Here is a 27,525-nt window from a genome sequence, read left to right as displayed (position 1 = left end):
CTCGGAAAAGCGCCGTCACTATTGGGAAGTTGTACCACGCCAAGTTACTACAAAAAAGTATCGCATGAGTGCAATTATTAGGAGCCCTTCTGGATACATTTAGAAGGACGCCAATAAGAGCCCCTTCAAACAATCAGACAAAGTGCATTTTAAGATAGTTGTAAAAGAATCATTGTGGTCAAGTAAAACACGATTGTTTAGATGTTTATTAATTTTATGAAACATTTATTAATTCTCATAAATATAACATTTATACGACTATCAAATCACATTTAACACATTTTTATGCATTAATAAGAGATTGATGTTGAGTTACAAGTTGTAAGTTAAATGTTGTAGCGTCTATCAGCCAGTACTTTTATTCCCAATGGAGGCAGCGTGTCTGGAAAAATATTTGAAAAACTATCACTTTATTCCATTTGGAAAGTCAAAAATTGTTCACCAATTTACTTTTCACAATTTTAAGCGTAATAACTATGTTTTCAGCACTTTATTTTCGTTTTCATTGAAATAAATTATAATAAGCCAGTTGCGCTTGGTGTTTCACAAAATATAAAATGGCTCTTGTAACAATAGTGATGGCAAAATACTTTCATGCGAATAGTGATGGCAAAATACTATCACAGTTGGCGATTGTTGCAGTGTCACTTACGAGTCTGTGGTAGCGATGAGGATGAAATGGAACATTGAAATGCTGGCAGGGCATGTACCACATTTCAGCCAGATCGGATGAAATTTGCTTCTCTTAGAGGCTCCGCAAGCCAAATCGGGGGTCGGTTTATATGGGGCTATATATAATTATTGACCGATGTGGACCAAATTTTGCATGGTTGTTAGAGACCATATACTAACACCATGTACCAAATTTCAGCCGGATCGGATGAAATTTGCTTCTCTTAGAGGCCTCGCAAGCCAAATCGGGGGATCGGTTTATATGGGGGCTATATATAATTATGGACCGATGTGGACCAATGTGGACCATGTACCAAATTTCAGCCGGATCGGATGAAATTTGCTTCTCTTAGAGGCCTCTCAAGCGAAATTTGGGGGTCCGTTTATATGGGGGCTATACGTAAAAGTGGACCGATATGGTCCATTTGCAATACCATCCGACCTACATCAATAATAACTACTTGTGCCAAGTTTCAAGGCGATAGCTTGTTTCGTTCGGAAGTTAGCGTGATTTCAACAGACGGACGGACTGACATGCTCAGATCGACGCAGAATTTCACCACGACCCAGAATATATATACTTTATGGGGTCTTAAAGCAATATTTCGATGTGTTACAATCGGAATGACAAAGTTAATATACCCCCCATCCTATGGTGGAGGGTATAACAATTCTCAGGGGTCGATATCGCGATTTTTTGTGTGAACTTGTGGTAAAATAGATTTTTTCCGAAGAGGATGAAGTTAATCTTTGAAATACTCGCGACTATGCTTTAAAATTTTTACAATATTTTATGTCATGCTATAATTTTTGGTTATCGACCGACACATGTATTAATTCTAAAAATCCAAAAAACGCTAATATGACAACATTTGAATTTCTTAATTGGTCGTGACAGTTATCAGCTGTATCAACAACAATAAATCAAAATAAGGCATTGGTGAAAATTTGCCGAAGGTAATGTATCTGTAAGATGTGCTAAATTTTTAAGGATCCAAATCAAATGCCAATGAAATATTAATCAAGTTGGCAAATATGGAAATTACACTGGCTCTCATAAAACCGCATGTAGTGCGAAATACTTTAGCTTTACGGTCATTGCTGGATATGATAAAATCAAATTTCACTATACTGGAATCCAAACAAATACACATTACGAAACACTTGTCCGAGAAATTTTATGCAGAGCACAAAGGCAAATTCTTCTATAATCGACTGACAACATTTATGGGAAGGTAAAAATGCAAAATATTCCATTGGGTATTCTAGTTTAGATTAAAATTGCTTTACTTTTTCTACAGTGGTCCTACGTATGCTCTTATCCTACAGGGCAAGGATGGCATTTCTAAATGGCGTTCTTTAATGGGCCCTACCAAAGTCTATAAAGCGATATATTCAAACCCCGAAAGCATACGTGCTTTATATGGACTATCTGATACGCGTAATGCATGTCATGGCTCTGATAGTCTCGAATCAGCTTTTAGAGAGATATCCATACTCTTTCCAGATTTTAATGTAACAGATGCTTTGCGAGCTATTGAAGAAAAAAGTTGACTAACTAACTAACTAACTAAGAATTTAGTTGATAGTTTTATTTAGGAATTCCTGTTGTTATGCCGTTTATAGAATTTAAGTGAAAACGGAGATAAAACAGAAAACGAAGTATGAATTTAGAGAAGACCTAATTTTGTAATTATTTACGCTTATTTATATTCAGTTTCGGTAGTTTATAAAAGGAATCTACTTTTAACTTTGGAGTCTACGGTAACTGTTTTACACATGATGGACACTCAATCTGTGTGCCAAACCGATTCCAATTAATGCATCGATTAGAATCATGCGCAGCGATAAAACGTTGCTCACTCCTCACACAGAGCTTCAAAGCAAGTATTTTGGTATCAGAAGTCCCTTCCACGGAACCCAAGAACTAGGAGTTTTGTAAGAATAAGAATCAATAAGAGAAAGAAATTAAGAAATGTCAATTCTCTTATGAAAATATGTAAATATTAGAGGATTGAGTTATGTAGACAAAATTTTGGTTTTTAGTTTTTCAATCAATTACATATCGTTAGCAGAAATGCAAAAGAACGTAACTAACAAAAATTCGAAAAATGTTTTTTTGACAGCATTTGGCGTGTTTTATCAACAGCCATGGTCTCACAAACTTTTAGGTTGCTACGATCAAAAATAAAGTCGGAGTGTTTTAATCGGTATTTAAAAAAAAAACGGTTACGTAAACATTATTTTGGCAGATTTTGTAACGTTTTTACCTTCTCCTGTAAAAAAATGAAAATTGTAGTTATGTTCTTTTGCATTTCTCCCAACGATATATACATCTATTGAACTCAGGAAAAAAGTGCTTCAGTATGTTCCTTCGCGTCCAAAAAGTGGACGTATAAAACGGTAACAACATCGGAAATGATCCGAAAAGTGGCCATATTTAATCGAATTAATTTTATTTTTTCAATTGAAAAATGTTCGGAGAACGTAGAGGGGGGTAATCATGTAGTGAAAATAGGGTACTTCATTTTTTTATATCTGGTGGGGGAGGGGGAACTTCACCCTTGCCCGACTTTTTCATAATTGGACCAAAGTTCTCCGATTTGGGTTAAAATTCCAAGGAAGGTTAGGGGTGATGTCCAGACAAAGACCCGCTACTTTATTTTTCGAAATTTGGTCTCGGAGGTGGACCACCCCTTTATAAGTCTTTTGTTTAAAGTACAGTAAATAAAAAAAAAAACAAAAATTCTCTGATTTACAGATAACACGCCGTGATGTTATGAATTTATTATGGGGTACTTGATTTTTTAATATTTGGACGGGAAGAGGGATCTCCCCCTTGCCCTACTTTTTGAACATTTGTCGACTTACTGAAATTTTACGGAGAACTTGGAGGAGATTATGCAATTTATATGAGGTATAAGATTTTTTAATATTTGGTCGGGGAAAAATAAAAGGGCACAGGGAGACCTCATTTCTCACAGAAAAAATTTTCACGAAAATTTTTCCAATTAAAATCTTAATTGAGTTTTAAAAAATATTCAATTAAAAATTTAATTGATTCAACAAATTTTTTAATTGAAATAAAAATCAATCACACAAATTAATAGTATCAATTAAATATTTAATTGGATCAATTAATTTTTTAATTGACTGTCAATTAATTTTTTAATTGATACTATCATTTCTGTGATTGAAGACATTTCAATTAAAAAATTAAGTGGATCAATTAATTTCGTGATTGAATCAGAAAAAAATTTTTTTGTGTGCTCCTTAAGTACATACCGTGAAACAATTAAACTTTTCCAATTTACTTAAAATTTACAGAGGATGTGGGGTAGGTTATATTATTATAATGGATATCTGATTTTGTGATATTAGGAAGGGAAGAAAGGCCTCCCCTTGCCCTGCTGTTTAAAAACTGAGCTTATAATTTGCTTGAGATTTTCTGGGATGTCTACACAATATACTCTATATAATTTTTCAATATTGGGACGGGGAGGGAGACCTCCTCTAAAACTGAAAAAAAATAGAATTCTCAAGTTTACTTGAGATTTACAAAGGCCGTAGGGAAGGTTTTGAAATCAATATGGTGTTCTTGATTTTTTTGGGTATTTGGACGCGAAGCTTCTCCTTGCTCCACACTATGAAACTTGAAGGAAAGTTTACAGATTTTCTTTGAATTTGCAGAGAAAGTGCCGTCGCTTTACAAAAAATAGAGCAAAATCTAACCTTCTCCGATTCATTTGAATTTGGGAGAAGATGATTAAATTTATACAGGGTACATGATTTTTCGATGTCTGGTCGGGTAAGGGGAATAGTGTAGTTGGGTAGTTTGTGAAATGAATATAGGGTAAGTGAATTTACGATATCTGGTCGGGGAGGAGCGAAGGAGGGGGGTTCCATTTTGCCCGATTTTTTTAAAACTCGGTACATAATTTTATGATTTTTCCACAGGCTTCTGCCAGACTTTTTTAAGTAAAAAACTTAAATTTTCATGAAGATGACAGGCAACGTAGAGGGTGCTTCATTTTCCGAAATATATTTGGGAAAGGCATGTTTTCCGTCTCCAACACATTAACAAATATTAATATGGCCAATTAATTTAAGTAATTTTAACTTTTTCCGATTTATTGGACGGTATGTTGAGGAGAAGTATACCTCCCATTGACAAACCACGCTTGAAATTCAAGGAAATGTAGAAGATTGTCCAACGATTTTAATACAGAACAATTAAAAAACAAAAATTGGTTGAAAGGGCACACCCCTACCCGACGTTTATTAAGCCGGTCCGTTTTACACCTATTCCCCTGACCACACTCTTTAAAAGAGTTCAAATCTTTTCGAATTTGTGTTCAGATCGAAGGATATGGTTGACTAAGTTAACGAAAATATGCTTCGAGAGGCGCAGCGAAGCGGGCCGGGTTACGCTAGTTTTCTACACACTCATAGAAAAAAGTCTGCTAGAAACAGCAGTCGATGTCTGCTGTTATATTTTTGTACTTCAGGGCCTAATGAACAACAATTTATAAAATTTTTAGGTTATAACATTTTCCCCAAAGCATATTTAAGAACCAAAAGTAGTTTTTGGTATATTTTTGCTCTGTAATATACTTACAAGTTCCTAAATACGATCAGCAAACATTTTGTTTGCTGTTATGCCTCAATTCGATAAATATTCAAATTTTTGGTCAAATACTATAGATATTCATAAAATATTGTGTTAATTATGTTAGGATAGCTCCTAAGTTGACATTTTTATTTGTTTTAGCCAAAATAAAACATGTTTTAGTGTAATCGAGCATAAAAAATAGCAGGAAATGTTTGCTATTTCAGCAAACAGTGACTGCTGTCCCTTTTTCTGCAGACTTTCTGCTGTTTTAGCAGACTTTTCTGCTGTCCCTACTAACAAATTTCTTTGGGTGTAGAAAAAAAAGGAAAATTTCTATAGAAATATATCTTAGATTTTTTGTTTTTATACCCTCCATCATAGGATGGGGGTATATTAACTTTGTCATTCCGTTTGTAACACATCGAAATATTGCTCTAAGACCCCATAAAGTATATATATTCTGGGTCGTGGTGAAATTCTGAGTCGATCTGAGCATGACCGTCCGTCCGTCTATTGAAATCACACTAACTTCCGAACGAAACAAGCTGTCGACTTGAAACTTTGCACAAGTAGTTTTTATTAATGTAGGTCGGATGGTGTTGCAAATGGGCCATATCGGTCCACTTTTACGTATAGCCCCCATATAAACGGACCCCCAAATTTGGCTTGCGAATCCTCTAAGAGAAGCAAATTTCATCCGATCCGGCTGAAATTTGTTACATGGTGTTAGTATATGGTCTCTAACAACCATGCAAAAAGTGGTCCACATCGGTCCACTTTTACGTATAGCTCCCATATAAACGGACCCCCAAATTTGGCTTGCGAATCCTCTAAGAGAAGCAAATTTCATGCGATCCGGCTGAAATTTGTTACATGGTGTTAGTATATGGTCTCTAACAACCATGCAAAAATTGTTCCACATCGGTTCATAATTATATATAGCCCCCATATAAACCGATCACCAGATTTGACCTCCAGAGCCTCTTGGAAGACCAAAATTCATCTGATTCAGTTGAAATTTTGGTACGTGGTGTTAATATATGGCCTCAAACACCCATTGCAAAAATTGGTCGAAATCGGTCCATAATTATATAAGCCCTAACTAGGTCCATATCGGAAATCGAAAAAGCAAATAGTCCAATTTTTTGAAATGTACGGGACACGTGTGTGGAAACCATAGAGTGATTAATCAGTACTTCAGTTTTTGTGCCAGACTTCCCCTGACCCTATTGTTTTAAAGAGTTCAAATCTTTTCGAATTTGTTTTCAGATCGAAGGATATGGTTGACTAAGGGCGTTTTTGATTTGCAAATAATATGTTGCCTTGGTGTTACACTACTTTTTTCCTTATTATATTTTCGCCCAAATGATAGTGTCATTGCAAAATTATCGTTAATTCATAATATTGTGAAGGATACCGGATCCAAAATCTATGACAGTGTGCTTCATATTTTACAATCAATTTCGAGAATGTTGCACCTTTTATCCCAATCGAAATCGCCATAAGTTAACGAAAATATGCTTCGGGAGGCGCAGCGAAGCGGGCCGGGTTACGCTAGTTTTCTATAGAAATAAAATTTTGAGAAAATTTTCTATAGAAAAAAATGAAAATTTCTATAGAAATAAAATTTAGCAAAATAAGAGTTTTGTTTTTACATTTTGAAAAAATTTTCTATATAAATAAAATTTTGACAAAATTATCAATAAATTTTTTTTGGCAAAATTTTCAATAGAAATAAAATGTTTACATTTTCTATAGAAATAAAATTATTACAAAATTTTCAATAGAAATAAAATTTTTACATAATTTTCTATAGAAATAAAATTTTGAAAAAAATTTCTATAGAAATAAAATTTTGAAAAAATTGTCAATAGAAATAAAATTTTGAGAAATTTTTCTGTAGAAATAAAATTTTGAGAAAATTTTCAATAGAAATAAAAATTTTGAGAAAATTTTCTATAGAAATAAAATTTGGAGTAAATTTTCTATAGAAATAAAATTTTGAGAAAATTTTCTATAGAAAAAAATGAAAATTTCTATAGAATTAAAATTTAGCAAAATAAGAGTTTTGTTTTTAAATTTTGCAAAATTTTCTATAGAAATAAAATTTTGACAAAATTATCAATAAAAATTTTTTGGCAAAATTTTCAATAGAAATAAAATTTTTACATTTTCTATAGAAATAAAATTATTACAAAATTTTCAATAGAAATAAAATTTTGACATAATTTTCTATAGAAATAAAATTTTAAAAAAATTTTCTATAGAAATAAAATTTTGAAAAAATTTTTTCTATAGAAATAAAATTTTGAAAAAATTTTCAATAGAAATAAAATTTTGAGAAATGTTTTCAATAGAAATAAAATTTTGAGAAAAATTTCTATAGAAATAAAAATTTTGAAAAAATATTCTAACGAAATAAAAATTTTGAAAAAATATTCTAGCGAAATAAAATTTTGAAAAAAAAATGTTCTATAGAATTTTGACAAAATTTTCAATAGAAATAAAATTTTGACAAAATTTCAAATGCTAAAAAGTAATCGTTAATGATACCTACTTGGACGTGCGGAATATCAGGCATAAAAATTATTTCATGAGGATAATAATACTGAAAACAATTTTTTTTTCGTTTTTGTAAAACTTTATTTAAGAAAACTTTCCTTGATGATAATACATTACAAAAAAAAAATCAGACTTAAACTAAAATGAATAGGAGATTATCTCAAAAAAAAGTATACATATACAAGTTCTTATATCCAACAAAATACTTAATAAAAATATTGATAGCAAAATTTATTCAAGCCATAAAATTAGGTAGATGTTTTTATATTTAAATAATAAAATTAAATAAAAATCGAAAATGCATAAAAACCGAAATTACATTTAATTGGACTATTTCAATTTTCATTTAGTATTTTGTCTTTTCTCAACATTTATTGTTTTTTCTATGTTTTTGTTTTTATAATATATATTTTTTAAACTTAATGCTTAACTAAATTATAAATATAATATTGCTTAAGAAGCTTAAAACTTGTTGCAAATTTGAAAAATTTTTTATAACAACATTTAGGGTTGAGGGGGTTTCATGTAAGGGTAGTTGTTGTTTTATTATTTTTGGCGGGGTCGAGGGGGCATTTCTTTGCAAATAAGTTTTGGTTGCTTTCGTTACAAATTACAGCTACAGATTTTTCACATTTTCTATACATATACATACAATTAATTTCCATTAATGCCTAAAGCAGTCCTACGAATTCATTAATTCTCACAACAATTGAAATGATTGAAGAACAAAAGTTGAAATGTTTTTTTCTTTGCTTTGCTTTGCTTTGCTTCATAAAATATTGTACCTTTTCTCAATTGAGATTTATGTGGAATTCTTGTCGATATTAGATTTACCTATAAATCTCCAATAACTAGTTTACTACAAGTACATGGAAAACACTAATACTTTATTTCGAAACGAAATGTTAGACCCAAAACACCCACTAGCTTGAATTTGTAGTTATAAAGTCCCAGAGGGAAATAAAAATACCAATGAGTCATGATTTTCATTAAATGATACCAACTTTAGGCTTTGCTTCACTTTCCTCTTCTATTAGCATACTTTTAGGCGCTAACTTTTATAGGTAGTTCTCAAACTGTGTCAGATGGGGTTATGGTTTTATTTTTTTCTTTTGAGATATTGGGATGTTTTGGAATTGTATTTTTTGAGGGCACATCATGGATGATGACAAATCAATGATGTTGATGTTGAAAAAGAACCAAAAATGTACTTTTCGAAACCAAAAAGTGCCTAAATTACATAATATCAATTTTAAAATATATGGATATTTAAATCTATCTAGGCCGATTTGGTCAAGTTTTTTAGATTTTCTAAAAAAATCTTATTTTGCAAAATTTTATTTCTAAAGAAATTTTTGTCAAAATGTTATTTTTACGAAAATTTTGTAAAAATTTTACTTCTGCGAAAATTTTGTAAAAATTTTATTTCTAAAGGAAATTTTTTGAAATTTTTATTTCTATAAAAAATTTTGTTCAATTTTTATTCTATAGGAAATTTTGTCAAAATTTCTTTTCTATAGGAAAAATTTTATTCTAATATAAAATTGTATCAACAATTTATTTCTATAGAAAACTTTGTCAAAATTCGGTGCTTTTGGCAGTCGAAATGTATCAAAAACAGCACAAAAGTGCAACTTTATCAACCCTGAGGCACATTAGGTTAGGTTAGGTTATGTGGCAGCCCGATGTATCAGGCTCACTTAGACTATTCAGTCTATTGTGATACCACAGGCGGGCATGCTAACCATTGCACCACGATGGCTCCCACATTAAAGTGTACAAAGTCTAATTGTGGAAGGCTCACAATTTAATACTCATCACAAAGCTCTATAATTTTTTAAGCCTTAGATCGAGTCAAAGGCCGTGTTAAGACTTGTTCAAAATCGTAAACTAGTTGCTTATATGACGTTTGGTTGGCATTTCGATTTTTGTTAATTTTATAATTGGGAATATATAAGAAATTCTCCATACAATATTTGCCTACTTTTAGGCTTCCATACGGGAGGGGGGCTTTATTTCATTTTGAAATGTTGAAAATTTTTTTAAATGAATTTTTGGGTGCACAATATTTAATTGCGGTAGGCTCACACGTTAATATTGAACACAAAGATCTTAAATTTTTCAAGTCTTAGATTGTATCAATGAATTTACGGAGAGATAGGGGTAAAAATATGACAAAATCTAAAATTTTTGAAATTTCCATAGCTTCGGGCTTTGCTCCAGTATTCTCTTTTATTAGCATACTTTTAGGCGCTAACTTTTATATGTAGTTCTCAAACTATATCAGTCGGGTGTTTTATTTTTTTTTTTTAATATTGGGATGTTTTTGAATTGTAGTTTTTTGGGGGCACATTAATGTTTAATCGTGGAGGGCTTACAAGTTAGTACACAACACAAAGCTCTATTATTAAGCCTTAAGCATTTTAAGCCTTAGATCGAGTTAGAGGCCGGGGTAAAAATTGTTCAAAATCTTAAAATATTTTTTTTATATAATGTTTGGTAGGCTTTTCGATTTTTGTTAATTTTACTCAAAACAAAGCTCTATTATTTTTTAAGCCTTATATCGAGTTAGAGGCCGTGGTAAAAATAGTTTTTTTTTATATGATGTTTGTGATACCACAGAGAGAAGTTCACCACTGTGGTATCACAATGGACTGAATAGTCTTAGTGAGCCTGATACATCGGGCTGCCACATAACCTAACCTAACCTAACCTAACCTAACCTAACCTTATATGATGTTTGGTAGGCTTTTCGATTTTTGTTAATTTTAGCATTGGGATTCCATAGAATTTCCATAGAATATTTGCATATTTTTAGGCTTTTATACGGGGGGCTTTATTTCATTTTGAAATGTTGGAAATTTAAAAAAAAAAAAAATTAAAAATAAAAAGCTCTAAACTTGTTCAAGTCTTAGTTTATGTCAGTGAATTTACGGAGAGACCGGGGTAAAATATGACAAATCTAAATTTTTTGAAATTTCGTAGAGCGTTGGCGACAATAAAATGTGGATTATGTGTTTATTTCAACGAGTTAATCAAATTATCACTAATCCAGAGTTTTTTGAGCCTCATCACCTTGTTGATATTAATGTGGGTGTTGTGGCAACATTTTCCATTGTATATGAATTTTTGAAAAAGTGGTACAATAAGTGTAAGTCATCGTTTCCACGAAATAACACCCCAATTAAATAAAGCCCCAAAAACAAGAAAATGGAAAAAGCCTGAGAAAAATTAAATTTTAAAAATATACTTCGAAAGATTTTAGGAACATTATTTCAAGTCACAAAAAAGCTTGGGAACACACAAAAAAAATTGTCTGATTCAATCGCGAAATTAATTGATCTAATTTTTTTTAAGTGAAATGTCTTCAATCGCAGATATGATAGTTAAAAATTGATTGAAAGTCAATTAAAAAATTAATTGATATTATTAATTTTTGTGAATAACATTAGTTTCAAATAAAAAATTTGTCGAATCAATTAAACTTTTAATTTAATATTTTTTTAAAATTCTAATAAATTGGAAAAAATTTCGTAAAATTTTTTTCTGTGAATATAAATGAAGTATCAAATATCATTTTGGATATTTGGGAACATATTTCACTGTTTTCTTTAGGGGCTTAATTTCACAATGAAAAAAACATTGCTGGTACATTAACTAATCTCTCATTATGGGAAAATATTTCGTGAAGCTTAGCTTAACATTGTAAGTAGTCAGATCTTAAAAACATGGAATTTCGCGCGAAAAATTTTATTTATTTTCTACTTGAAGCTTTATTTATTTTCTTCTTGGGTCTTTTTTCAGTGAGCGTTATTTTGTGGGTCCTACATATGATCCGATCAGGGTTTAAGTATATTTTCTTTTCACTCTAAGATAAAGACTTTGTCTTAAAACTTGTTTCAAGCATTATTTTTTTCCATGTACTTTAGTTCTATTAATTCTCTATTGTAAAAAAAAATCTAGCAGACAATATTTCTTATTCTCTTATCACCATTCGTTTGGCTTTACACATTGCAAAAATATTTGTTTTACTTTTCTTTAATCTTTCTGTCTTATATATGTATATATCATATGGTGAATAAAAATTTATATAAATAAAAATTTATAAAAATCTTTTGTAAATTCAATTCTATTCATTCTATTTCATTTCATTAGGGTGTTGACAACAAAGCCTTAAAATATTACAAAAAATTATATATTGGTATTGTTCTTTTGTAGGTATGTTGATTTTTTTGTCAAAACATTCACTTTTTTTCTAAAGCAAATGTTGATTATAGTTTTTTAGATTTTACTATTTTTTTGTTTTCTTTTGTTGTTTTTGTTTCTTAAAATCTACAAAATATATAATATTTTTTTGGTATATATATTTCATTTAATATTTTGTGTTTTTTTTTTAAATATGAATGTTTTGTTTTCAAATAATTCTTAGTTTTTTTCTCCTTTTTTTAAGAATATTTGTGTCAGAAACTATTTTATAGTTCTTCCTCTTCCCAAATCAAATATCATTCGCACCTGTTGTTGTTTTGTAAAAATATTTGTATGGTTTGTTGTTTTATTTTTTGGGTATCATCATCTTAACGAACGGTCTCTCAATCAAATAATGCCATACTAGAGGTGGGCACAACTTCCAAAAGTAATTGTAGGAATAATGTTACTTTGTCTGAAAAAAATTGTATAGAAAAAATGTAATTAATATATATTTTGAATATTTGTTTAATAGTAATCCTAGGTTAGGTTAGGTTATGTGGCAGCCCGATGTATCAGGCTCACTTAGACTATTGATACCACAGTGGTGAACTTCTCTCTTAACACTGAGTGCTGCCCGATTCCATGTTAAGCTCAATGTCAAGGGACCTCCTTTTTATAGCCGAGTCCGAACGGCGTTCCACATTCCAGTGAAACCACTTAGAGAAGCTTTGAAAACCTGAAATGTCACCAGCATTACTGAGGTGGGATAATCCACCGCTGAAAAACTTTTTGGTGTTCGGTCGTAGCAGGAATCGAACCCACGACCTTGTGTATGCAAGGCGGGCATGCTAACCATTGCACCACGGTGGCTCCCTTATAGTAATCCTAACTTTAAAACTACTAGCAAAGTTTAGACTACAGGGTTGTCTTAGCATCACGGTTGCCACTCGAGCCAAAAAAAATCTACCAAAATTAGGAGAACATTTCACCAAAAAAAAATTTTGTCAAAATTCTATTTCTATAGAAAATTTTGTCAAATTTTTACTTCTATCTATAGAAAATGTCTCACAATTTTATTTCTATGGTAAATTTTATTTCTATAGAAAATTTTGTCAAAATGGTAATTCTGTAGATAAAATTTTGTCAAAATTTTATTTTTATTGAAAATTTTGTCAAAATTTTATTTCTACAGAATATTTAGCGAACATTTTAGTTTTATAGAAAATATTGTCAAATGTTGTTTCTATAGAATATTTTGCGAAAATTTTATTTTTATAGAATATTTTGTCAAAATTTTATTTCTATAGAAAATGTTGTCAAATTTTTCTTCAAAATTTTATTTCTATAGAAAATGTTCTCAAAATTTTATCTCTATAGTAAAATTTGTCAAAATTTTATTTCTATAGAAAATGTCTCACAATTTTATTTATATAGAAAATTTTGTAAAAATTTTATTTCTATAGTAAATTTTGTCAAATTTTTTCAAAATTTTATTCCCATAGCAAATTGTGTCAAAACAATTTGTCAAATGTTGTTTCTATAGAAAATTTTGTCAAAATTTTATTTCTATAGAAAATTTTGCCAAAATTTTATTCCTATAGACAATTTTGTCAAAATTTTATTTCTATAGAAAATTTTGTCAAAATTGTATTTCTATAGAATATTTTGTCAAAATTTTATTTCTATAGAAAATTTTGTCAAAATTTTATTTCTATAGAAAATTTTGTCACAATTGCTTTTTTGTTAAAATTTTACCTCTATAAAATATTTTGTCAAAATTTTACTTCTATAAAAAATTTTGCCAATATTTTATTTCTACAGAATATTTAGCAAACATTTTATTTCTATAGAAAATATTGTCAAATGTTGTTTCTATAGAATATTTTGCGAAAATTTTATTTTTATAGAAAGTTTTGTCAAGATTTTATATCTATAGAAAATGTTGTCAAATTTTTCTTCAAAATTTTATTTCTATAGAAAATGTTCTCAAAGTTTTGTCTCTATAGTAAAATTTGTCAAAATTTAATTTCTATAGAAAATGTCTCACAATTTTTTTTATATAGAAAATTTTATTTCTATAGTAAATTTTGTCAATTTTTTCCAAAATTTTATTCCTATAGAAAATCGTGTCAAAACTTTATTTCTATAGAAAATTTTGTCAAAATTTTATTGCTATAGAAAATGTCTCACAATTTTATTTCTTTGGAAAATTTTGTCAAAATTTTATTTCTATAAAAAATTTTTTCACAAATTTATTTTTATAGAAAATTCTGTCAAAATTGTATTTCTGTAGAAAGTTTGCAAAATTTTATTTATATAGAAAATTTACTCAAAATGTTATTTCTATAGAAAATTTTGTCAAAATTTTATATCTATAGAAAATTTTGTCAAAATTTTATTTCTATATAAAATGTTGTCAAAATGTTTTCTATAGATAAAATTTTGTCAAAATTTTATTTCTATAAAAAATTTTGTCAACATTTTATTTCTATAGAAAATGTTGTCAAAATTTTATTTCTATAGAAAATTTTGTCAAAATTTTATTTCTGTAGAAAATTTTGTCACAATGTTATATCTGTAGAAAATTTTGTCACAATGTTGTATCTGTAGAATATTTTGTCAAAATTTCATTTCTATAGAAAATTTTGTCAAAATGGTACTTCTATAGAAAATTTTGTCAAAATTGTATTTCTATAGAAAATTTTGTCAATTTTTTTTCAAGATTTTTTTCTATAGAAAATGTTCTCAAAATTTTATCTCTACAGAAAATTTTGTCACAATTGTATTTCTATAGAAATAAAATGTCACACAATTTTATTTCTATGGAAAATTTTGTCAAAATTTTATTTCTATAAAAAAAAATTATTTCTATAGAAAATTCTGTCGAAACTTTATTTCTATAGAAAGTTTTTACAAAATCTTATTTCTATAGAAAATTTTGTCAAAATTTTACATCTATAAAAAATTTTGTAAAAATTTTATTTTTACAGGATATTTAGCAAACATTTTATTTCTATAGAAAATATTGTCAAATGTTGTTTCTATAGAATATTTTGCGAAAATTTTAGTTTTATAGAAAATTTTGTCAAAATTTTATTTCTATAGAAAATTTTGCCAAAATTTTATTTCTATAGACAATTTTGTCAAAATTTTATTTCTATAGAAAATTTTGTCAAAATTGTATTTCTATAGAATATTTTGTCAAAATTTTATTTCTATAGAAAATTTTGTCAAAATTTTATTTCTATAGAAAATTTTGTCAAAATTTTATTTTTATATTGAAAATTTTGTCACAATTGCTTTTTTGTTAAAATTTTACCTCTATAAAATATTTTGTCAAAATTTTACTTCTATAAAAAATTTTGTCAAAATTTTATTTCTACAGAATATTTAGCAAACATTTTATTTCTATAGAAAATATTGTCAAATGTTGTTTCTATAGAATATTTTGCGAAAATTTTATTTTTATTGAAAGTTTTGTCAAGATTTTATATCTATAGAAAATGTTGTCAATTTTTTTTTCAAAATTTTATTTCTATAGAAAATGTTCTCAAAATTTTGTCTCTATAGTAAAATTTGTCAAAATTTAATTTCTATAGAAAATGTCTCACAATTTTTTTTATATAGAAAATTTTATTTCTATAGTAAATTTTGTCATTTTTTTCAAAATTTTATTCCTATAGAAAATCGTGTCAAAATTTTATTTCTATAGAAAATTTTGTCAAAACTTTATTTCTATAGAAAATGTTGTCAAAATTTTATTTCTATAGAAAATTTTGTCACAATTTTATATCTATATTATATATATCTATATCTATTTCTATCAAAAATTTTGTCAAAATTTTATTTCTATGGAAAATGTCTCACAATTTTATTTCTATAGAAAATTTTGTCAAAATTTTATTTCTATACAAAATTTTATTTCTATAGAAAATTCTGTCAACATTTTATTTCTATAGAAAGATTTTACAAAATTTTATTTATATAGAAAATTGTCTCAAAATGTTATCTCTATAGAAAATTCTGTCAAAATTTTATTTCTATATAAAATTTTGTCAAAATTTTATTTCCATAGAAAATTCTGTCAACATTTTATTTCTATAGAAAATTATGTCAAAATTTTACTTCTATAAAAAATTTTGTCAAAATTTCTATAGAAAATATTGTCAAATGTTGTTTCTATAGATTATTGTGCGAAAATTTTATTTTTATAGAAAATTTTGTCAACATTTCATTTATATAGAAAATTTTGTCAACATTTTATTTCTATAGAAGATTTTGTCAAAATTTTATTCCTATATAAAATTTTGTCAACATTTTATTTATATAGAAAACTTTGTCAAAATTTTATTTTTATACAAAATTTTGTCAAAATTTTATTTTTATAGAAAATTTTGTCAAAATTGTATTTCTCCTCTTTGCAAAATCTACCAAAACATAAAATATTCTACCAATCTACCAAACAGAAAAATATCTAAAATTTTTGGTAGAGTGCTACCAACTGTGGCAACCGTGCTTAGCATGCCCTCCATAGTCAAAGAGCTCGATCGAAGCATCGGCTTCGGCATTCGGCCAAAAATCGATAGTCGGCCAAGAATCGTCCTTCGGCATCAAGAGGCCGATTATCCGAGCCGAAGCTTTTTGAATTATTTATTTCATATTGAATTGTCCCAAAGTTGAATTTGTCTTAGTCAACACATCCAGTACCAATAAAACGTAAAAAAGTCAGTTAAGGTAGAATTACATACCATGCGTTCAAAGCGTACAATGCGTCCGATGATTGAAGAGTCGAAATTTCCCTTTGAAATCAAAAGCTCGAACAGTCTGCCACAAACCGAAAAAATCAACCCTACCATCAACGCACGGATTGACGCATGGTGTGTAATTCAACCTTTAGTTCCAAAAAATATTATGAGACATTAACTTTTATTGTTGTTTTTATGCCCTTGTTTAAAAAAATATGCAAATATTGAACTCCGGTCGAGCTCTAATATACACATGTTTATATTTCCGGTTTCAATCGATTAAGAAAAATAAAAAAACGAAGCCCTGTTTTTGGAAATTATGTATTTTCCAGTAAACCAAAAAAAAAAAACGAATTTAGCTCTTTCTTACTTGCTTTTAAATTATAAAATTTCACTTTTCCGAATTTTCTATAGAAATTTCAATAATAATTTTAAGTATCTATAAAATAATTAAATAAACTTAAATATACTTACTCATAAATCTCGGTGTCATTCCAAGCTTAACAAATGGTATGTAGAAAATTAAACCGGCAAATATAAACAGCAATGCATAGAGATATTCAATGCGAGGTGAGTCGATAATCGGTGCCACCACCAGATACATGGAGATCACCAGAACCACAACGGGAATGATAATAGGCACTTTATATGGCCTTGGATAGTTGGGTTTGGTGAAACGCATCACAATGAGGGCCAACATAGAGCCACCATAGAATATCCAAGCAGTGAAACTGAAGAAATCAATTAAGGAATCTATGGTGCCATAAAGGACCATAGCAGCGGCAATTAAAGACTGTCAAAAAAAATAAGTAAAATAATTAAAATCTTGATGATTATTTTGAAAATTCAAAAAACTATATACTTACATGGAATATAAGACCAGGGGCTGGCGTTAAACGGCGTACATGAACATAAGAGAGAATATCCAGTAAATGACCTTCGCGTGAAGCGGCAAAACACAATCTGAAATATTTATAAATAATTTCTTATTTATTGCAAATGTATTAATAATTGTTGTATTTATGGGCCAAATTATGAATCTTCCACCCACAATCAATCAGTAGCAAATTGCAAAAATGTAGCTCAGAAAATTTAAAGGTTATGTAATGTTTTGGTAGATTTTGAAAAACATTACTCTTCAAAAATTTTGACAAAATTGTCTATAGAAATAAAATTTTAACAAAATTTTCTATATAGAAATAAAATTTTGACAAAATTTTTTATAGAAATAAAGTTTTGACAAAATTGTCTATAGTAATAAAATTTGGACAAAATATTTTCTATAGAATTAAAATTTTGAGAAAATTTTCTATAGAAATAAAATTTTTACAAATCTTTCTATAAAAAAAAATTTTTGACAAAATGTTCTATAAAAATAAAATTTGGAGAAAATTTTCTATTAAAATTTTGACAAAATTGTCTACAGAAATAAAATTTTGGCAAAATTTTCTATATAGAAATAAAATTTTAACACAATTTTGATACAATTTTGATAAAAAAAAAATTTAAATAAGATGTAATGTTGATTGGTTGTAATACTAATCTCATTAGATAACTTAAAATTGATTTTATAATGGACAAATTTATATCAGCTTAGCAGCCGGAGACCAATAATTTAGTATCATCCGCCACCGACAAAATTTTATATAGAAATACAATTTTGACAACATTTTCTATAAAAATAAAATGTTGGGAAAATTTTCTATAGAAATGAAATATTGACAAAATTGTCTATAGAAATAAAATGTTGAGAAAATTTTCTATAGAAATAAAATATTGACAAAATTGCCTATAGAAATAAAATTTTGAGAACATTTTCTATAGAGATAACATTTTGACAAAATTTTCTGTAGAAAAAAAAAATTACCAAATTTTCTAAACAACTAAAATTTTGACAAAATGTGCTATAGAAATAAAATTTTGAGAAAATTTCTATAGATATAAAATTTTGATAAAATTTTCTATAGAAAAAAAAATTACCAAATTTTCTATACAACTAAAATTTTGACAAAATGTGCTATAGAAATAAAATATTGAGAAAATTTTCTATAGATATAAAATTTTGAGAAAATTTTCTATAGATATAAAAATTTTGACAAAATTTTCTATAGAAATAAAAATCTACCAAAACTTTCTAGAGAACAATAAGAAAATAAAACGAATGAAGATAGAGGAAGCACGCTAAAAAACAAACCCAGCAAACTGCACTCAAATCGATGATTTGACTTTGGTAAAGGAAAAGAGATATGCTTGCAAATTTGCTTAGGCAATAGCCGACCATCAAAAACCTTTTTTAGGGTTTAGTGAACTACCAGAATTTATTCTGATAATTGGTTGATAGTTTTGCTGCAAATAGAGGATGCTGATGAAGAATGTGGTATTTCCGAAACACCTGTACATCCAACTATCTTGCAGTCTATAGGGCTTTGCCTAAATAAATTTGACGAGCATACTTTTCCTCTGTTGGTTAAGCTACACTTGTAGTTTAGTCAATGCATAGTTTTAAGCTGAAATCAAAAACAACAATAATGAAAAAAAAATTACAAAATTTTCTATGGAAATACAATTTTAACAGAATTTTCTACACACAAAAAAAAATTTTTTCTGATTCAATCACGAAATTAATTGATCAAATTAATTTTTTAATTGAAATGTCTTCAATCACAGAAATGATAGTATCAATTAAAAAATTAATTGAAGGTCAATTAAAAAAATTAATTGATCCAATTAAAAAATTAATTGATGCTATTAATTTTTGTGATTGATTTTTGTTTCAATTAAAAAGTTTGTTGAATCAATTATATTTTTAATTGAATATTTTTTAAAATTCAATTAAAATTTTAATAGCAAAAATTTTCGCGATTTTTTTTTTCTGTGTAGAGAAATAAAATTGTTAAAAAACTTTGACAAGTTTTTGTATAGAAATAAAAATTTACAAAATTTTCTATAGAAATAAAATTTTGACAACATTTTCTATAGAAATAAAATTTTGACAATAATTTCTATAGAAATAAAACAGTTACAAAATTGTCTATAGAAATAAAATTTTAACAAAATTGTCTATAGAAATAAAATTTTGACAAAATTTTCTAAAGAAATAAAATTTTGGCATAATATTCTATAGAAATAAAATTTTGACAAAATTTTCTGAAGAAATATAATTTTGGAATAATTTTCTTTAGAAACAAAATTTTGAGAAAATTTTTACAGATATAAAATTTTGAGAAAATTCTCGATAGAAATTATATTTTGACAAAATTGTCTAGAGAAATAAAATTTTTCTACAGCAATAAAATTTTGGCAAAATTTTCTGAAGAAATAAAATGTTGGCATAATTTTCTATGGAAATAAAATTGTGACAAAATTTTCTATAGAAATAAAATTGTGACAAAATTTTCTGTAGAAATAAAATTTCGAGAAAATTTTCTACAGATATAACATTTTGATAAAATTTTTTATAGTAATAAAATTTTGAGAAAATTTTCTACAGTAATAAAATTATGAGAAATTTTTCTATAGAAATACGATTTTGAGAAAATTTTCTGTATGAATAAAATTTTGACAAATAATAAAATTTTGAGAAAATTTTCTATAGTAATAAAATTTTGAGAAATTTTTCTGTAGAAATACAATTTTGAGAAAATTTTCTGTATAAATAAAATTTTGACAAATTTTTCTATAGAAATAACATTTTGAAAAAATTTTCTATAGAATTAAAATTTTGACAAATTTTTCTATAGAAATAACATTTTGACAAAATTTTCTATAGAATTAAAATTTTGACAAAAATTTCTATAGAAATAAAACAGTTACAAAATTTTCTATAGAAATACAATTTTAACAAAATTGTCTATAGAAATAAAATTTTGAGAAAAATTTCTATAGAAATAAAATTTTGACAAAATTTTCTAAAAAAATAAAATTTTGAGAAAATTTTCTGTAAAAATTAAAATTTTGACAAATTTTTCCATAGAAATAACATTTTGACAAAATTTTCTATAGAATTAAAATTTTGATAAAATTGTCTGTAGAAATAAAATTTTTCTACAGAAATAAAATTTTGGCAAAATTTTCTGAAGAAATAAAATGTTGGCATAACTTTCTATGGAAATAAGATTGTGACAAAATTTTCTATAGAAATAAAATTTCGAGAAAATTTTCTACAGATATAACATTTTGATAAAATTTTTTATAGTACTAAAATTTTGAGAAAATATTCTACAGTAATAAAATTATGAGAAATTTTTCTATAGAAATACAATTTTGAGAAAATTTTCTGTATGAATAAAATTTTGAGAAATTTTTCTATAGTAATAAAATTTTGAGAAAAATATTTCTGTAGAAATACAATTTTGAGAAAATTTTTTGTATAAAAAAAAATTTGACAAATTTTTCAATAGAAATAACAATTTGACAAAATTTTCTATGGAATTAAAATGTTGACAAAAATTTCTATAGAAATAAAACAGTTACAAAATTTTCTATAGAAATAAAATTTTGACAAATTTTTCCATAGAAATAAAATTTTAACAAAATTGTCTATAGAAATAAAATTTTGAGAACAATTTCTATAGAAATAAAATTTTGACAAAATTTTCTAAAGAAATAAAAGTTTGACAAAATCTTCTATAAAAATAAAATTTTGACTACATTTTCTATCGAACTAAAATTTTGAAAAAATTTTCTGTAAAAATAAAATTTTGAGAAAATTTCCTGTAGAAATAAAATTTCTTCTATTTCATGACCCTCAATGTAAAAAAAAGTGAAATCTGAAATGGGTGCAGACCTTTTGCTCTATTGTTTTCAAAGTGCTTAACAAGCGGGGTATGAGGACCTCCTGTTAACCTTCTTTTTAAGACAACTTAATTCTAGTGATTCGATTAAAATCTATAACGATCACGGAGTTCCCATTATAAAATAAGATGTTTTTAGCAAGAGATTTTTCTATGGGTGTAGAAACAATTTCGTGGGACCAGTCGAATATTTATAGAAATTTTCTATAATGAGAAATTAAAATTAAGCAAATTACAAATTAAACTCACCTTCCTGCTGCAAACAGTGTTCCATTGGCACTACCAAATGTACTAACCGTTACACTCAATGGCATTAACCAGGCCATTACTCCCAATATACGATTACCGAATGTGACTGCAACAGCCTCGGATTGTACCATTTCGGTGGGTGACATAGCCGCTAAATAGGAAATATTGATGAGAGCATAGCACAAAGTTACCAATGGTATACCAATCACTATGGAACGTGGTAAATTCTTGCTGGGATTCTTGATTTCCTCGGTGACATAGTTTAGGTTATTCCAACCATCGTAGGCCCACAGACCAGTGTAGAAAGCTGTTGCAATAGCTCCCACATTTGGTGTAGGTCCATTAAATGCATTTGCTAGATGCTGAGTGTTACCCTGGAATAGTTTCCAAGCACCGCCACATATAACAATGAGAACAGCTACCAGTTTAGCTGCAGTGAATACGTTTTGGACCGCCATGCCCAAATTAACACTATAACAGTTAACAAACAAAATCATCACTGTCGGGGGGAGTGGGGAGCGTTGTATGTTTGATATATTTATATAATTTTTTTTTTGGTTTGGTGGGAAGAGAAGGAGAACAAAAATTAATGGGCTTGTTTTTGATAGTTTTGTTGTTGTTTTTTTTCTGGGAGGATTTGTTTTTTTATGAAAAAAATTTTATACCATTTTCAATTTAAGAATTTTTGGAACTAATAGGAAAATATCGGACTATTTAATTATAACCCTCATCAAATAATTCTTGAAAATTTTGAAGCTGATTGTTTATTTCCTTTAAGAGCTATCGTCCAGCCAGACGGACGAATATTTTTATATCCGTCCGTCTGTATTTGTCTTTCAGGCTTTTTCTTTTCTAAGAAACGAAATTTTAGACAACTAAATTTTTCTATTAACTCTAAGATTTTTTTTAAGTATATAAAAATCATTGGATACAATCGTTGGAACGCTTTCGATATGTTATGGTTTTTTCGCTCTTAAAGAAAATTCTGGGAGAATTTCGTTTGTCTAAAATTTCGTTCCTGAGTAAAGTAGTTTTTCTCTGGGTGTAAACAATTATTGTTGAAAATGGTACAGATATCATTTTATGATAGCTTAGCGACGGGAGTAACTAAATTTGGGGCATTCCACAGAACTTACCTATTGCTACTAATGCAACCATTTTAACAACCGACATTGGTGGATCACACTCGGAGACAAATGCCTCAACGGCGTACTGTGCAAATGAGAGACAAATTATTGCCATTTGCGATGGCTTTAAAACTAATGTTGATACCCATGAGAATAGGAACGCCGGGGCTGGTCCATATGCGTCCATAAAATATGCCCATTCAGCACCCGACGATGTATTCATTGTACCCAATTCAGCATATGCCAGGGCTCCTGTAAAAAAACAACAGACAGAGAGCAGAGGATTAAAATTTGATTTTGATGAATTGATCATAAATTTTGTTTTAGAAAATGTGTATGAAAAATGTGTAATTGAAGACATTCGTTTCGGATTTTTACATTTTCATGAGTTATTGACACAAACTACGCGTTATTAGGAGTGACCTGCAAAACTCCAAAATGTCCAAGAAAAGAATAATTTTTAAACATTTTATTTTTCAAATATTCTGAAAAAAAAAATATTAACCTATTTTAAAGATTATGCAACCTAAATTTTAATGACAACCATTTTACACAATATTCAGGTCCAATTTCTTTAAAATGATGAATAAATAAAATGATTTTTTTATTAAATGAAAGTTTATAATGTTTGCTTAAAAAGTTTCATTAAAGACTGGAACCTTGGAATAAAATTTTGACAAAAGGTACCTCATCTTAAAAAGAATTTCGAACGCTGGAGCTACTTTGTTCTTCAGACTAGATATATGAGAGTCCCAAGATAAATTATGCTGAAGTAATATACCTAAATATTTCACTTCCTTGACTTCGTTAACTACAATACCATTGATGATTATTAAAAAATCACTAACAGCTTGGTTCGAAGTCGGTCTTAAACGCACCAATTTCGTCTTCGACGAACTTAATACTAACTTATTTAACCTCGTATATTCAAGGATCAAGGCCATATCCCTTTCCATAGCATTTCTTAATGTCACGTCGTTTCTATAAGGGTAAAGCAGACAATATCATCCGGCCATCTAACCCCAGATTGGATAAATCATTTATATAGATAAAGAAAAGTAGTGGACCTAAGCAACTTCCCTGCGGAATTCCATGCCTCACGACTGATACATTACTTTCCTATCCAGATACTACCACATACTGCCTCCGATTTGTCGAAAAACTAAACAATTATAATTCATCACCTCGAATACCATAATATGACAACTTCCGAAGAAGTACGTGATGATCTACAATATCGAAGGCTTTTGTCAAATCTAAAAATAGGCACCTACACCTCTATAACCATGATCTATACTACAGTATATATAATTCAACACATTTAGCACTGCTTCATCTGTCCCGCAACCTCTCATGAAACCAAACTGATATTTATACATGATATCGTTTTCCTCAAGATATTTCATTATCCTGGCTTGAATCAATTTCTCGACAACAAGATCCACTACTGGCAACATAGATATAGGTCGAAATTGATGAAGTTGCGTAGAATTTGACACTTTAGGAATCGGCGTAACTTTGCTTATTTTTAAACAATCGGGGGAGCTGCTGCTATCTACAATATTGTTAAAGATTGACACTACACTAAAAAAAAGTGAACTCTCTATTTCACTAAAGCCAATTTAACTTTATTTTAGTTCATGGAATTATTATGTTTGGAGGAAGTTTCCTTTATTCTAATAATTTTTTGTGTACATTAGTTAAATTTACTAAAACCGAGGAAAAAATATACTCAAATGAAGCATAAAGATGAACTAAATTCGTGTCTTCCACAAACTAGTTGAGAATTTCTTTAAATTTGTAAATTTTACCAAAAATGCGTCCATCATGAACTTCGTATGTCACTAAAGACATTCTTGCAATTTTGAACTCCAAGTTTTTCCTTCAAACTACAAAATTTTCTTTAACAAGTGAAAAAAACTTACACCCAGAAAAAAGTGCCTTCGAAACTAAAGGAAAAAATTTTCATCAATATAGTTTATCCATTTTATTTCCATTAAGGTAAATTTTTGTGAAAAATAATAAAATTTACTCGTTTCAGTAAAAAAATCCTAAACTGTAAGCAGTTAGGAATAGTTCATTAACTAGAATAAGGCATGGAATTTTACTCATACTATTTTCTTCGCTGGGTATAAGAATTTACTACTGAAAAAGAAAATTTTATTCACCGATAACAAAGCATTCGTAAAAATAAACAAAAGCCGAACTAAAACCAAGTTTCTTCAAAATTAGTAAAATTTCTTATAAAATGATAATTGCGACTTCCTTTATAATATAAAGTTTTTCATACATACGAACAACACTTGGCATAGAAAAATATTTTAGTTCATTCGTACTAAGAAGTATGCAATCCTTTCAAAACTTAAGGAAACACACTTGTTAGAATATAGGAAATTTTCCTAAATTTCTATTGTCTACCTGTAATCGATACCTGTCATCGTAATCGATGTGTTTGCGCGTGGGTGTAATCGATATATTTGCGCGTCGGTTGTTTTTTTAGTTGGAATCGCGTTGTTTTGGTATACGGAGAGATTGTTAAAAAATAATATGGTAAAATAATATAATAAATAACAAATAAAATATATAAAATATTTGTTATTTTAAATTAGTGAGAAAATTTTTCGTTTTTTTAAATAAATCTATCAATGTTCGTGATAGTGTATAAAGAAAGAAAACACCAGCAGAATAACAACCCTTTCATTTGTCTTCATTTTGGAATCTTCAATTATCAGGTAATATTCAGTGACGCTAACCTTTTGCAACAAAAATGTTTTATGATTTTTTATATTTGTAGGTATTGAAGTTGTAAAAGGAGGACAAAATCGTTGGGCAGCAACTTACTAAAAGTGAAAAGTACAAGAAGAAGAAAAAGTGCGTTATACAGTTGATCATATCACACGGAAATTGGAAATAGTGGAATAATAAACTAATATTTCAAAGAGATTCGATGCTGTTGATTCTTAATAAATGTATTCAATATATTAATAAAACATGTCTTTTATTGAAGACAAAATTGCTTATAGAAATAAATAAAATTGTATTTAAAAACGAAGGTAAGCAGTTCTAATTATGAAGTAAAAGTTTTACCACAAATGTGTAAGATTTGTCCAAATGAATGAAAAAATTTCAATAAAATCATTCCATATATGAATTCAAATTAGTTAAATTTGTTCATTCTGTAGTATAGTGGTATATAAATATAGGAAAATGTTAACTAATATATGGAATGCATTATTCCTAATTTCTACGAAAATCACATCGTTCAAACAAATAAAAATGTCTTTGGCGCTATACGAAGTTCAACTTTCTTCACAATGAGTTCATTTTAACTTAAAGAAGGGGTCACTTTTTTCTGGGTGTAGTTATGCCTAATAAATTTTCTTGAATTTGTCGAAAAATATTTACTTATTTTTATGACATCGGCGTGATGCCAACGTTTGTAATACTGTTTAGTTAAAATTTTCTACAAATTTCCAAATTTTCTAAAATTAAACGAAAGTTTTCTTCCTGGTGAGTTCACTGTTTTTTTCAGTGTAAGGATGGGGCCAACAACCCCCGGCATTCAACCAAAATGTCTGCCGAAATTCCATCATATCCTGCAGAAGTGTTGCGCTTTAAATTCTTCACAATTTCATCAATTTCCTGAACCTCGACACGATCTAGCACAAATCTGCTCACAGTGCGGCACATCGTCCTGAGATTATTACAATCATCACCAGGAATAGTTTCTATTGCCCCTCTCAGATTCTCTACAGAATTTAAGAAGAAATCGTTTAAAAGATTAGCTTTCACCCTGTTGTTATTCACTGACTGGCCATCATGGACAAAGTCAGGTATAGTACTCTTGTTTCTCGTACCTAGAACTTTATTAACGAATCGCCATGTTTTCGTTACATCCCCACCAACTCTTGACAAATTATCATAAAAGTAATTCTCTCTACTAATTCGCATCGCTTTTTTTATAATCCTGCTCACTAGTTTCAGTTGCTTTTAATTCTCATCTGTCCTATATTTGCTTCTCCTTGCCAGCAAACTCTCCTTAAGTAATATTAAATTTTGAAGATTCAAATCTACCCAGGGCATCAATCAATAACTGTTTATGCTTGATTTCATATGTCGCACAGTTCACAGAAGTAGTCAATATGTCAAGGAAACTCTGGGTGTAGTTAGCCCCATCGCACAAGTTCAAATTTTCCATATTACTCTCTAAACACCGTTTGACCTTGGATATATCACACACAAATTTGGATTTCTTAACAAATCGCCGTGGCTCATGAACTGTTTTAATCCTACAAAACAACATATTGTGATCAGAAAAACTACACTCGATAGAACCTACAGTGATCAAAGAGGTAGATGAACTTGGACGAGTTATTAGGTTATGGCAACTATGGCAATCATAATTCAAAAGTGTTCTTCGAATCTCACTAAAGTCCTCAGTTTTATACTGATCAATATTAGAATCACCAAGAAGAAAAATCATACAATTACCACTATTGTGCAACAATTCCTCAAGACTGAAAATAAAACTTGATTCTAGACATTTCTGGAAACGGTAGTATGAAATAATTTTCAAA

At 28.3% G+C, this 27,525-nt stretch overlaps 2 protein-coding genes across 4 annotated transcripts in view; one reads left to right on the top strand and one right to left on the bottom strand.

Moving 5' to 3' along the window:
* The first annotated feature begins 1,589 nt into the window (after positions 1 to 1,589).
* nmdyn-D6 (nucleoside diphosphate kinase 6) lies at positions 1,590 to 2,350 on the top strand. Its single transcript, XM_075300958.1, has 2 exons — positions 1,590 to 1,907; positions 1,974 to 2,350. Exons 1-2 carry the CDS (start codon positions 1,708 to 1,710, stop codon positions 2,224 to 2,226), a joined length of 453 nt encoding a protein of 150 aa, XP_075157073.1. The 5' UTR covers positions 1,590 to 1,707; the 3' UTR covers positions 2,227 to 2,350.
* A 5,552-nt stretch (positions 2,351 to 7,902) lies between these two features.
* The window catches only part of sbm (L-type amino acid transporter sobremesa), a 132,897-nt gene continuing 113,274 nt past the window's right edge, over positions 7,903 to 27,525 (bottom strand). For 2 of the 3 annotated variants that reach the window (XM_075298752.1, XM_075298751.1), the window contains exons 4-8: positions 22,958 to 23,200; positions 21,822 to 22,320; positions 17,646 to 17,742; positions 17,254 to 17,572; positions 7,903 to 12,506 (exon numbers count right to left, since the gene is read on the bottom strand). In XM_075298752.1, coding sequence (XP_075154867.1) covers positions 12,436 to 12,506; positions 17,254 to 17,572; positions 17,646 to 17,742; positions 21,822 to 22,320; positions 22,958 to 23,200 — 1,229 coding nt within the window. In that variant the 3' untranslated portion in view covers positions 7,903 to 12,435. The remainder of the gene's footprint in view (positions 12,507 to 17,253; positions 17,573 to 17,645; positions 17,743 to 21,821; positions 22,321 to 22,957; positions 23,201 to 27,525) is intronic. The other variant, XM_075298753.1, reaches the window with a different exon arrangement.

This window comes from Haematobia irritans, chromosome 3 (assembly GCF_050003625.1).
Source record: "Haematobia irritans isolate KBUSLIRL chromosome 3, ASM5000362v1, whole genome shotgun sequence".
Taxonomy (NCBI): Eukaryota; Metazoa; Arthropoda; class Insecta; order Diptera; family Muscidae; genus Haematobia; species Haematobia irritans.
This window is presented reverse-complemented; position numbering and strand designations above follow the sequence as displayed.

Coding starts and splice junctions, on each gene's coding strand:
- nmdyn-D6 (XM_075300958.1), top strand. CDS start 1,708: ATGGAAATTACACTGGCTCTCATAAAACCGCATGTAGTGCGAAATACT. Junction 1,908..1,973: donor CTGACAACATTTATGGGAAG/GTAAAAATGCAA, acceptor CTTTTTCTACAG/TGGTCCTACGTATGCTCTTA.